At 38.9% G+C, this 14,090-nt stretch overlaps 1 protein-coding gene across 1 annotated transcript in view; it reads left to right on the top strand.

Moving 5' to 3' along the window:
* The window catches only part of cadm1a (cell adhesion molecule 1a), a 727,233-nt gene that overhangs the window by 628,321 nt on the left and 84,822 nt on the right, over positions 1 to 14,090 (top strand). The window contains exon 7 of the mRNA XM_034684397.1: positions 8,376 to 8,472. Within this exon, the coding sequence (XP_034540288.1) occupies positions 8,376 to 8,472 (97 nt within the window). The remainder of the gene's footprint in view (positions 1 to 8,375; positions 8,473 to 14,090) is intronic.

Genomic DNA, 14,090 nt, shown 5'->3' with positions numbered 1-14,090 from the left:
AAAACAAAACAAACAAAGAGACTAGAAGAAAAACAAAACAAAACAAACAAAGAGACTAGAAGAAAAACAAAACAAAACAAACAAAGAGACTAGAAGAAAAACAAAACAAACAAAAAACAAACAAACAAAAAACAAACAAACAAACAAAAAAACGGTTAGAAAAGAAGAGTTGGACTATAGGTGACGATCACAAAACAAAACACACACAGAGAAAAAAAAAACAAAAAAAAACAAAAAAACAAAAAAAACAAAACACAAAACAGAACAAACAAGACAAGAGAGTAGACTGTTATGGAGGGGATTGTCAAGAAAGAGAAAAGAGAAAAAACACAATAGAAAGAGAAGATAAAGACTAGAAGAGAAAAAATGCTTGCTTTTGAGAAGGACAAGAGAGGTTTTAGAAGGGGGATTCTGAATGTGTATGTGCAGTTATATGGGTGTTGATGTTTATGTGCATGTTGTAGTTTGATGGGTATTTACAGGGTATTTATAAGTGGACTCTAGAAAGCTTGTAGTGTGCCACTGCGGATGATGAGAGGGCATGGTGGAGGGAGGAGCTGTAGGTACCAGCAGACAGGTGTTTGAAGTTTAAAGCATGTTTTGATGTGAATCAGCTGTTAAAGGTGTTGCGCATAGAGCGGATAGTGGAAAGTGGATCAATACCCAACTGCTGCCAACAACGACATGGACACAAAGGTTGACAACTTTAAACAGGACGTTTCCCCACCTTTTGATACAAAGCCAACAGACTGTTGGGATTAAGTGGAGGTCTGCAGCTAGACCCCTCTCGCTTTGATTACCATGGTTAACCTGATTCCTCAATAGTGTTACATTGAAAAAACAGGGTATAAAATGCACGCAAGGTTTAAAGATTCACAGCAATATGATTCACTTCATATTATATGCAACACATGAAGGTAAAATATGTTCATTTAAGTGTGTTTCATGATAAATATTTGACGGTTATTTAGTTAGTTATTTTTGATATGATGGTGATTAAAGTGGTTCCAACAGTCCAAAGCTAATTGTCTTAGGCTACGATATCTAAGAGTTCAAGACGATGTTTTACGTTAGGCAGGCATATTTATCATGTGACTTCTGTCTGACGATAGAGGAGGAGGAGCTGGAGGTGGAGTAGCCTATCAGACGGCTGAGACCGCATAGGAGGATTAGATTTACGTCACTTCCGTCCTACGATGGAGAGGAGCTTCTGGTTCACGTTGGAGGAGCTGTTAAGCCGGCTGAGAGTTGAGGTCTGCAGCTGGACCCCTCTCGAGCCGTCTTGGCTTTTCTGCTGCTGCTGATTATAACACTGTTGTGCTCCCGGCTGACACCTGACACATGCTAATTATTGTTAATAAGAATGAATAGGCAGAAAACTGGACACTGTGAGTCTGAAGTACTTTTCTGTTCAGTTCTCTTGTTGAAGCAAAACCACAATTAGTAGTCTGAGCCTTCACTTTAAAGACTTTATTGATTAATCAGTAATTCATTGTTAACATTTCCAAAGATCGATCCTGGAGAATACTTAAAATTAACATCCTTAGTATATATTCACTCAGGGTTAATCCAAACCCAATCAACAGTAACTCAAGTAGCATCATAAGCATGGTAGTTTGCTCTTTCTTCAGTACTCATGCTGCAGACCATCCAGGACATTGATATAATTAAAGTGTACAGAGCCAGAGATCATCACGGCATGTTCTGGAGAGTTTGCTCCATTTCCCCTGTAATTAGCATCAAGATACGTCGTGTTCCATGAATGTCTTTAGAAATCTGGTTGCATGTTAGTCCTTTCCTTGTGAGTGAAAAACAAAAGAACCCCTAAAATAAATTGTACTTTTGAGATGACTGTACAGAGACACACAAGTTCAGTGTAGTTATTACTGAGATAGACGAAGTGATTTACATTTCAATCGGCCTCTGTGTGGGCAATTTGTGAGTGGAATGGAGTGCATTGTGCAGCAGGAAAGAGCAAAGAAAGGCCATTGTCAGGGGACAGCATAATTAAATAAGCCTGTAATGTTTGTGTGCATAAGCAAAGCAAGCTGCTGTGCTCGGTTGCCACATTGTTTTTTCCCTTAAGGTCAGCTGGCTGCTGAGAGATGTATAGTGCCGACTGGAGTGCTTATGAGGTGAGGCACACAATGAAGCAAATAATTCAGTTAGCATAATGATAACGGCCCTCTTGCATACGCTAGACAATATTTCATTTCCACTGAAGAGGCAGTATCCGGGTCTGGCTCTGCTGTGTGTGTGTTTTTCCATCAAGCAGAGACAACAAAGCTCCTCCATAACTACTTGAGGCTATCAAAACAACCTACAGATGCCTGGCGTCCTTCATGTTTATTGCTCCGAGATGACAAGGTCAGATGACGTTGAGAGCAAAGAAGAAGTTGCTGGGTGCCATGTAACGCCTGGAGTGGAAACAAAACCAAAGAGTTGCTGTCGAAACCCGTGCATGCCCACTGAGCACAAGACTTGGCTTTTTGCCCATCTGCTGTCCATCACCGAGACTGAGAGCCGGCCACTGACAGGGTGCGATTTAGACAGATGGATGGCCAGACACGTGTTGTTTGTTGCCGAGAAGGTCGGACAGCAGTGTGAAACTCCACCACCGGCTTTGAAACCATAACTCAGACTTGAGCCCTTTGTCTGCAGGCTGATTAAAAATGCAGGCACCAAACTGTGCATTAAGGCCATAAAATAGAATAATTTACATCACAAATGGAAAACTATAATTACACCATTGTGACTCAGCATTCTGCCTCGTGTCAGACTCTAGAAGTATTTATCTCCAGCATGAAATGTGGGAAAACTTTGGGAGTAAACAGGCAAGAACATTGTGTGCCAAGAGCATTCATGTGATATAATGTGCATACAACTTATAGGGCTTCACAATGCATGCAATACACACATTTTTACACTTATGCTAGAAGCTCATCTTATCTTATCTTTAGTCATACATCAGTGGCGCAACTTGGAACATTAGGGTTTAGTATCTTCTGCACACTCCCATCTCAGATTGTTAAATGCTAACAATTTGTCACACTCTTTTATAACTCCACAAAAAAGCATCTTTTGTTCTCGCCTAATGCGTGGCGTACATCAAAGGTCTGTTTTTTTCAGGCAACAAAAAAGAAAAGATCATGGTTCAAACTTCAACAAATATCTTCTTTTTGAGTCCTTAAAGATTTACACTGAGGAGATTTGAAAGTTACCTCTCTGTCGTGTTATTCATATGATCATTTGATGCTCATAGTGACTGTTGTAGAAAAGGTACATTAATGCTATTCATTAACGTGTGTGTGCACACATAAAGTGCATTTGGACCAAGAGTTCCCGGGTCTTTTAGCCCCCAGAACTACTTTACCCTGAACTAAAAGGTTCCTGTGCCCCTATTGTTGTCTGGGTTTTGACCGCGGGCTGAAGTCCCGGGTAGATTGTGAAAATCAGGCCAGTGACGTATGGAGAAAATAAAAAGTAAATGCACTACACCACCAGACCAGTAGAGGGCAGTAAAACAAAGAGGAATGCCATTCATCACAGATGACACCATAGAAGCAGACGGACAGGCATGTATCATTATGAGCAACACAACAGTTAGCCTGTTAGCATGAAGAGACTCAGCTGGTGCTGTTTTAGATGGTGCTATATTTCATCACAGATGGATTCACTGAATCAACACGTGAGAGGAGATAAGCGCGAGTAGCAAAGACGTTTCAACACGGCTTTAAAATCCTTTTGAACTCAAAAAGCCGTGGCAGAGATCGGCCGGTGTTTTGGTTTAAACAGCGCCCCTGTCAACTGCTGACTTTCAGCCGGATGCATCCCTCATAAACGTCTTTAGACGATCAGTAAATATCTGATGAGGATATTTTGAAATCTTAATAAAAACTAAACTAGTTTGCATTCCCAGGAACTCCCTCTGTGTTTCAACAGCTATGTAAACTCCACAAACACTGACACGTTCAGCTGAAGGTCTCCAGTTTACAGGGTCACTTTTAAAACCGTAACACCGGGAGAGACACATTCACGGTGGGCTGAGAGAAGACTACTGTTACAAGCTGCTAAATCAAGAGAATCACAGCTTCTTCTTTTGAAAAGTACACACACATACAAAAAAGATAGAACACCCATATACTTGCCCCCTCTGAAGACATCAGTGCCCCGGTAAAATAAAAGTCTGGACTTACTCCTGATGGGTATTGGAGGATCCTGGGATTGAGCCACTGGTCTTCCTATATGTTGTCAACCCAACCCAGCTACCCAGCTCCTAAGCAGCAGCCAGTACCCCAGTAACAGCTGGTATTCCCGGTTGGTCAAAGATATATGCAAAACTGCAGCCCAACCCAGTGTAGTTTACTAGATCGGATGTGATAGTGCATGTTTTGGACCGTATGACCCAATGAAGCCATTGATGTAATGCCAAAGATATGAGCCTTTATCTTGTTTATTTCTGTTGCTTGTACAAATGTTGCTTTTAGGTAATGGGATGATACACTTTGCACATTATTTATGAGTGTTCATATGTTCATCACATTTTCTAAAATAGAATAAATAAATAAATCAATCAGACTTTATTTATAAAGCGCTTTTCATACAATAACATACAAAGTGCTGTACATAAAATAACTTAAAATAGAATAAATACATTTTAAAAAATCTATAAAAATAAAAAAGACCCCCCATCCTAATCCTAACCCCAGCCCCGACTCCATCCCACCCCACAATCCTAAGAACACAATATATGCAACAATAATAATACAAATAAAATAAATGAAAAATAAGATGTTAAAACTCAACACAGGAAATTAAAGACAACAAAATTAGATACATTTATAAGATAATAAAACACTAAAAGATTAAAAGAAAATAAGATGCTTTACTTAAAATAAAGAAATAAATAAAATAAGATACAATTAAAAAATGACTAAAATTTTAACAAGATAATAAATAAATATATAAATAAAGTTAGGATGAAATAAAACTGTCATATAATAATATAAGAATATAACTCAGTTAAAAGCAAGACTAAAAAGGGCGGTCTTGAGTTTGCTTTAAAAAATGGTAATGCTACATTAAATGATGTATGAAAAGTTTACTTTGTTAAACTTTTTATTGGACGCCTCAGTGTTTGGAATCACCAGACATTTTTAACCACAAGCAATTTCTAAGCAAGTTGTAAGTCAGCGTGGGACGTCTGTGTTACTCGTTTTGTTCCACCACATGGAAACACATCACCTTAAACAGATGACACATTGAATAAAACATTAAATATCTGTCCAGAATAATGTATCATCTCTCATACAAAGACGGGAAAGTGCTTTGATGAAACCAGCGACAGTAAACAGAATGGGAACAACATAAACTCTGTGGTTTCAGCAGCGAGAGTCAAAGCCCCCCACTGATTTGTCAAAATAACACGCTCACATATTTAGTCCAGCACCCTCTGCTCTTCAGGTGTCGTGTGTTTTTCTGCAGCAGATGTATCAGGTAATGTCTTTGGATGTACTCAAGGCAACTGGTGTTGATGCTGTGTAAGGTGTTGATCTTTTCCAAAAGCTTTAGCTTGTGCTTTGGTGTTCAGCTGATTTAAAATTCAATCAATAAAATGCCAGAGGTGTAATAGCAGACGGATGGAGAGGAAAATTCCCCAATGTCATATGAAGTTCTCTGAGATGGAGCAAAGTTTGTAAGCATGTAGCTTAATGGTAATAAAAGTTATTCCACCTTTCAGCAAGTTGACCTTTATCTGACCTGCTATTTCACTCCTACAGTTTTTCAGGATCATTATTGCTGATGTTGTGTACTCACGGTTGTGTTTATTCCTTAAATCACAGGAACCATTTATATCATCATGTAGATCAGCTTTCTGTGTGCTGTAATTGATTAAACCTGAGAAAAGCACAGATGGAAAACAAATACCTCATTAGAAAATGACATTTCTTAATGCTTAAGACAGGAGCATAAATGTAACAAGTATTGTATTGTAGCATAATTGCAAAAGTGTGATGGAGTCGGGACTAAAAGGAAGTTATAAAATATCTTTATTGTACAATATTTAATATATTTATCTCTCTGTTTATTAAAGGGACAGAGCAGGTTGGTGTACATAAGAATGAACATACAAGATGCTGAAAGTAGCAAGAATGCTAATTTGCATACATACATTCTCTGTGGGTAACATTCACAGAAACATACAAAAATTATACAATTATATAAAAACAAAATTCACTGTGCAACATTTCAGGCTAAAAATGATCAAAACTTCAGTTAGCTTAAGTGGTAAGACCATGTTAGTGAAGGTGTTTCCATAGGTAGTCATGACAAAAAACTCTACTGTACAGACCAAAACAGACCAAGACTACAGCAGTGTGATTGGACAAACAGACTGTGGGTGGGTTGAATCTGAGCAGGGCGATCAGAAAAGTCCATTCTAGCAATGCAAATGAATACACGCTAAACTGAAACCATCCCTTAGACCAAGTCTTTCAAAATGTTGACTCAGTTTCCACTAGGGATGTATATTTCAAGTATGATTGATCTTTGGAAATATTAACGATTAATTATTGATTAGTTAATAAAGAAACAGAGTTTTCTTACGTCAAAAATAATGCCAAATATGTTGTTTTTCCCCTAAATTATATTTTCCACAGCAACAAAATGCATATAAATGATGGTACTGAATATGGGTACATGTTTAACACGCTGAATATCAACTATCAGGCTCAAATATATTCTCTGCGGATGTACTGTAGTCTTATAAATATAATGCTCAGACTACTTATTGTGATTTTGCTGCAACAAGAGAACTGAACAGAAAAGTACTTCAGACTCAGAGTCCAGTTTTCTGTCTACTCGTTCTTATTGAGAAAAATGTGTGCGTGGTCAGGTGTCAGCCGGGAGTGCAACTGGATCACAATCAGTCCAGCTGCAGAAAGGCCAGACAGCTCTGATGTTGCTGGTCTGCAAATATAGGGTCTTAGCAATTCCCAACAGTCTGTTGGCTTTGTATCCACAGGTGGAGAAATGTCCTGTTTAAAGTTGTCAACCATAGTGTTCGTGTCGGTGTTGGCAGCAGTTGCGAATTGATCCTCTTTAAAAAGCGCACGTGGAGACCTGACACACGGCGGCGGCCCCCAGCTTAGCGTCTCCACTGTGCGCAACACCTTTAGTCAGCTGATTCACATGAAACATGCTTTAAACTTCAAACACCTCCCTGATAGCTGAATTTATTATGAGACCACATGATGTTTGTTCAATGTGATAGAAAATCCAAACAAAAAATGTGTTCGAGTACGTTCTTAATCAATTCATCGATACTCGATTCACTGCTGACATCCCCGATTTCCACCCATTTTGCAAGCACCGTAAGTTTCCACTCTTTCATTTCTCCTGAGATCTGTGGCGATTCACAGGATGCGAAATACTGCTTTGTTGACTTTTGTGATGCAGTTGCCCGCTGACATTAGCCTGATTAGCTGCACCTGTATGCTTCGCTCATAGGAAGTAGCGCAGACTCAAACTTGACACTCGGTTTTTAATGTACATGCCATTCAAAAATGTTACCTAACGTCTTTTTTATGTCCTTCTTGATCATATATTTGAATTTTTTTTTAAATGTGCTTATTTTTGCTTAATGTCATAATCATTTTACCCTGTTAATGTTTTTATTGTTTTGTTTTTAGCTCTCTAAAGCAATTTGAAAATGCTGTCTGTCTGAATGCTGTTTTATAAATACACATGCCTTGCTTTGCCTCGTGGTGTTGTCGTTTTCCATCATCATCAATACTGACAGGCCGAACTCTGAGGGTAAAATATCTCTGCTGTAGACCTGTTGGAATATGACTGGATGCATACTCCTCAACTAGTGGCTTGATAAAGAAGCATTCACCACTGCCCATCATCCATCATTCAAACTTCATGTTCTAATGATATAAAACATTTCATACAACTTAAGTGCTCTGCCTGGTAAGTGGGACTACTTGTCAGTCTTCTGGGCCGTGATTCCTTACTGCACGCTGCAGCACCACAGAAAACGTATCAACACTAACACATTGAGGAACGAATCCAAACACATTCAAACATATTCTGAAGTGAGAGTGAATTTCTCACACTTTCACAGCCAACTTGGGAACTGAAGCATGTGGCAAATTTTACAAATCACGTTCTGCTCCAGAAAAACCTCATCGAATGGTTGCTGCACCCTGGGAGTGTCTCTATACCTTCATGTGCATGTTTGCCACATAGAATGCATAGTCTGCATAGAATTAAATCTGTTGTACATCTACACTCTGCGTAAAGGGTATAGAAAGTGAAGATCTGTTGTGTCATTTCAGCTTTTGATTCTTTGTCTCTGTTTCTCCTCTCAGACAAACCAGAGGTGAAGATCGTGGTGGAGTTTCCTCAGGGTCTGACCAGGGAAGGAGAGAACCTGGAACTGACGTGTCAGGCCAAAGGCAAACCCCAGTAAGATCCCATGAACAAACACACCCACACACATGTTTTTAACAATCCAAGTGTTTTTTTAACAAGTGTGCCATGAGGACGAAGAGCAAAATCCTTGATGCACTCCTCCAAATATCCTGCATCAACTCGATATATGTGCACACGGATATGAGTGAGTCTTAGAGTGATGGATATGAATCTGCTTATTTTTTTTATTTTTATTTAACCTTTATTTAACCAGATAAGTCCCATTGAGATCAAGACCTCATTTTCAAGGGCGACCTGGCCAAGAGGTCAGCAGCACACGTCAGAATAAATGGCACAACTCAACAACATGGAACATATATGCAGACAGTATGTAGAAATGGGGAGGGGGCAGCTGCAGCTGTTTGCAGGAGGCTAAAGATCGGCCTCTTTGCATTTGGTTTGATTGACTGAAGGTCAAGATGGGTCCAGTATGGCGATCGCCACCATCAGGCTTCATCACTCTGCTTCAGAAATCAATGATTGACGTCACTGAGACTTTACCCATGTTTTATACAGTCTATAAGAAGTCCAAACACTGACTTTATTGATTATCAGACGACATGAAAGAAACAGCCTTGGAGTGGAGTATCTGTGAAGACAGCTTATTTTTCCTTTTGCTGCTTGTTTCTCTTGATCAAAATCAGAATCAGAAATACTTTTTTCAGTCGTTACAGTTGCTCTATATCCAATAAGTTATACAAATACAATAATAAGCTATGTAGAAAATAAATACATGGTTGAAGTCCCAGGAGATCAGGAAGAGGGTACTCTGGTGGTCTGTCTGGAGTCTGGCTATGGCTGCCTTGAGAACGTTGGATGCCGTAGACGGGTTGGCAGAGGGGGGATGTAAACAGCTACCAGTATGACATGTGAGATCTCCCTGTGGAGATAATATGGTCAGAGGCCCACAGTGCTCTCGGTGCTATCCTGGTCTGCCTGGACAGTCTGGAAGCCGTCAATGGAGACGTTGTGGTCGGGAATATCCTGATGCAGCCACGTTTCAGTGAAGCACACCATGCTACATTCCTGAAACTCCGTCTGACTCCTGGCTAGTCCTGTTAGCTCCTCCATATTATTATCCAGAGGTCTCACGTTGCCCATGATGAGAGAGGAGAGACACAGCTTCTATCTCCTCTTCATAAACCTCCGTCTTCTTATACTAGCTCTATGCCTCCTCTGCCTCTATGCGTCCTAAATCTCCAGAGCTCTGCAGGAACATCCAGCGGCCCGAGCCCATGATCCGGCCGGCTTCAGCTCAACCAGCTGAGCATGTGTAAAAACAAAAACAAAGCGGGCAATAGTAATGCGAGTAAAAGTTAAAGTTGGTGATACCATTGTGGAAAAACAGTCCACAACTCTCACCAACAGAAGGCCAAAAGAGGTCACAACTTCAACAAACTGCCAGAGAAAAACCTGACAAAGTTTGATGAAGAAAGAGAAGAAAAATCAGAAAGAAGAATGAACAAACAGGAGCAACTGTAACAGGCTGCATGCACGGTTGGCGCATGCGCAGAGAAAATGAATGGAGTTTGTTTGGTCTGTTGCTGATCGGTTGCCCTTGTGGGCCACCATATAACCTTTTTTAGTTGTGATTAATTCTTATTAGACCATGAAATCCAAGAGAAACCATGAACAGAGGAGATAAATGTTCATATTGACTATATCTCTGAAGCATGAAAAGTTTAAGGAAGTTCAAGTAAAGATGGTTTGGCAAAGAAGAGTAACGAGCTATTTTAAACAGAGTTGTGAATCCTTCTAAGTTCTTTCCTTTCTCAGAAGATGTCCCTTTTCATAATATCAAGGCTGAATTATTCTCTGACAACTGCAAGAGGTTTTTATTTATTTATGTATGTATTTTCTATTTTTTATTCCCTATTTCTTTAACAGGAAACATTAAACTGAATAAGTAACACTCAGCTGCTCTTAGCTCTTCTATAGTCTCACATACAGAAGCCCCTTGAGAAAATATTGATGATATTTCTCTTGGTTCACTGAGTAAGACTGCACAGAAAGTGCAATAAAAAACCTACCATATATCTTCCATGCTTTCATAATGCAACAACACACACATCCAAATGTGTTGTTTAGTTTATTATCTTATTGTCCTGCTGGAGGTTTCTGCCTGTTAAAGGAAGTTTGTCCTTGCCACTGTAACTTACTAAATGCTGCAAAGTGCTCTGCTCATGGTGGATTAAGATGAGATCAGACTGAGTCCTGTCTGTAAGATGGGACTGGATCTGATCCTGTCTTGATGTTGGGTCTTTGTTAATAATAGAACATAGAGTACGGTCTAGACCTGCTCTGTTTGGAAAGAGTCTGAGGAGAACATTTGTTGGGATTTGGTGCTATATGAATAAAGATTGATTGATTGATTAACTTCTGTTGTTTCAGGCTTGTAATTATGAAAACATGACGGATCAATGTCAATACAGTTAGTCGTGTTAAGAGAGTTATAAATGATTGTGATGAGACTGATATAAGTTACTGAGTGATTCTATTGTGGTTTGTTATCATGCAGAAAGAAACAAACTTGTCAGAGTTTTAGAATTTCTGAATTCACCTGATCAACCCGTCTTGGTCCCTCTCGATATGAGGGTCAGTTTTCATCCTGAAGATTTTGTCAGTTCAATCAAGTATTGGGAATTACAATTGATTATGTTATTTGATGTACAGAAGGGAAAAAAAGCATGACTTGTCAAACAAAACCTACAATAACAGCCCTTTATAGTCTTAGGAGTTTCCCAAGGATCCATGCTAGGTCCTCTTTTGTTTAAAGGTGACATATCACGCTTTTTTCATCAATATATATTGGTCTAAGAGGTCCCCAAAACATGTCTTTAAAGTTTATGCTCAAAAAAACACTTTGAAATCAGATTTTGGCATGCCTGAAAACCCCTCTTCTTCAGTCCTCCTCAGAACACTCTGTTTTCTCTCTGACCACGCCCCCTCAGGAAGTGGATGTGCCTCGGCTGTCCAGCACGTTGATCTAATGTTTACATGTTGGCTGAATATACACGGCTGCTAACAGATCACGTTTCTTCAACCCTCTGAATCTGATCCAGAATCTGATCCTGACGGAGGGGCGCCTGTAGCAGGACCTTTCTGAAGGATTGGTCACAGATTTAGTGTTTCTTGTTGTTTTATTTGTCAGTATGTAGACGTGTGTCTTTGTACACAGCTACAGCTACAGCTATGAACATGTAGCTATGTGGCTATGCTAACTAGCGCTAGCACTTATCCATGATAAATAAAAATCATCCACTAGATCTTCAAATCTGCAGACGTGGGGAGTAAAACCGACCTCTGCCAGAAAGGCAGCGGGACCTTTTCTGAAGGATTGGTCACAGATTCTGTGTTTCTTGTTGTTTTATTTGTCAGTATGTCGACGTGTGTCTTGGTACACAGCTACAGCTACGACTTGTAGCTATGTAGCTATGCTAACTAGCGCTAGCACTTATCCATGATAAATAAAAATCATCCACTAGATCTTCAAATCTGCAGACGTGGGGAGTAAAACTGACCTTTGTGTTTATTAAGACAGCCTACAACTAGCATGCCTCCCTCCTAAACTCCTTGTTAGCACACATTTGTGCAGGTAATAAAAACGGGGGAGGGATTCAGTATTATTTTATACAGTCTATGGGCTGAACAAGCTCCGAGCTCTGACTCCGTGACAGACATATTTCAGGTAGAGAACCATTAAAAAGTCCATTTTGCATGATATGTTACCTTTAAAGTTTATATTTTGCTACTTGTTCAGTAGGCTGTATTTAGTACAGTTACTACACTGAATTTCAATCACTGTCCTGGCATCTACCAAATCACATCACTATTTAAAAAGAGCCTTGTCCACAATCTAGCCCTATAACACCAAGCTTATCATATTTGATATATCAGTTTTTGAGACCTCTACATCATCAGTGTGATATATTTTTTCTGGAAAAACCTGATGTAAACAATCAGATACATGCAGTGCACGGATAAACCACCAGGTGTGAGTAGTTCGTGCACCAGAAGGACGTCACTTGAGACATCCAATATGTCAGCTGTGGAACAATTTTGAAAAAGTTTGGATGAAAAAAACATTCAAATTGTTCCTGAAACTTCAAGAGGAATAATTACAATTGATGCAATGTTAAACTAATTAATATTTTATTACTTAATTTATAGTCAAACCGTGTTGAAAATGTGTGTATCTAAATTGATACAGCAGGTATATAAGGACATTTATTTACAGACCTGTCAAACATAATTTTATTACATTTCATACAGTATTCCACAAAGCAACATACAGTCTTTTTATTATTTAAGAACATGTTAAAATTACATAATGAGATATATTTAGAGTAGAAATTGAGATATTTATAATGTATATTGTATTTTTATATATGTAACCTGCTGTATCATGATGATTAATGACTGGTTGAATGTTACCATGGCTCCCTGGTAGATAATTGTCTTATGCTCATTGATTTCCACCAAAAACTGAACAATTCAGAGAAGAAATACACAATACATTAGGATTTTTTTTTTGTTGCTACAAAATATGTTTGAAATTACTTTGGGAAAAATTTGAAGGAAACTCAAAGTTTAACAGGATACAATTTTGTTTTTATATGTTTTAGTTTGTTTAAAAAATAAGAAACTTTGAGAAAAAAATGTGCACCACATACCTGATGTATCAAGTATGATACACATTAAAACTCATATATGAAAATTTATATTTAATTTATTTCCTTTATTATTTGACAAACGGTCCAATTAACACTCCATTTTCAAAGAATTAGAATTTTCTGGCCATTATTTAATGGTTCAGGCTTTACAGGGGTAGATGCTTGGTACTCTTGTAGTCTTGTAGTCAAATAAGTTCATCTATCCCCGGTCATCGCCCATAAAGGTGACACAAACTACGCCTTTTTATAAAAAGTGGAGTTTGGGTAGAGGTATGATGGGCATGACATTTATTCAAATCAGATTTGTAGAAGCAGTGATAAAGCCTTTGTTTTGGGAGTTTCACTGTGAAGAAAGAGCCAAATATCGTTCATGACGGTGACAGGTATGAAACATGCTTCTGTAGTCACCTCCTTACTGTGAGGACAGATCTCTTCTGAAGGGGGTTGGTGGTGTAGCGGGTGGAAAAGTGTCTGGTCCTGGTACGACTACTTGTCGCCAAGACTTAGCCAGTCCTAGTGTTACAAAAAGACTTGAGGCCAGATCATTCTAAATGACTATTGCTGGATACATAATCACTTAATTGAATGGCTGCTATTTTCTTTTTCAAGCCTTTGAAAGGAGAGATCTGAAACCGGCCTATAATTATGAAACACATTGGAATAACTGTGTGATATTTTGTGCAGGGACTTAATTAGCACTCCCTTCAAGGTGGAAGATGGAGCAGAAAGGGGCATTAATGATAGTGAGCGGAGTGGGTCCTAATATCTAACAGGAAGACAGTTGAATAGGCAGGGTGTTTTTCGGTGATGAGTGCTAATTTTCTGAAGGTATCTGGAGAGATTTAGTGAGAATAAGAGAGTGTGTTGATGGACTCCAGGCACTGGATGTGCATAGTCAAACTCAATTTAGTAATTAAAGTTAAAAGATTGTTTTTGGAA

Source organism: Notolabrus celidotus, chromosome 5 (genome assembly GCF_009762535.1).
Source record: "Notolabrus celidotus isolate fNotCel1 chromosome 5, fNotCel1.pri, whole genome shotgun sequence".
In the NCBI taxonomy this organism is placed as follows: Eukaryota; Metazoa; Chordata; class Actinopteri; order Labriformes; family Labridae; genus Notolabrus; species Notolabrus celidotus.
This window is presented reverse-complemented; position numbering and strand designations above follow the sequence as displayed.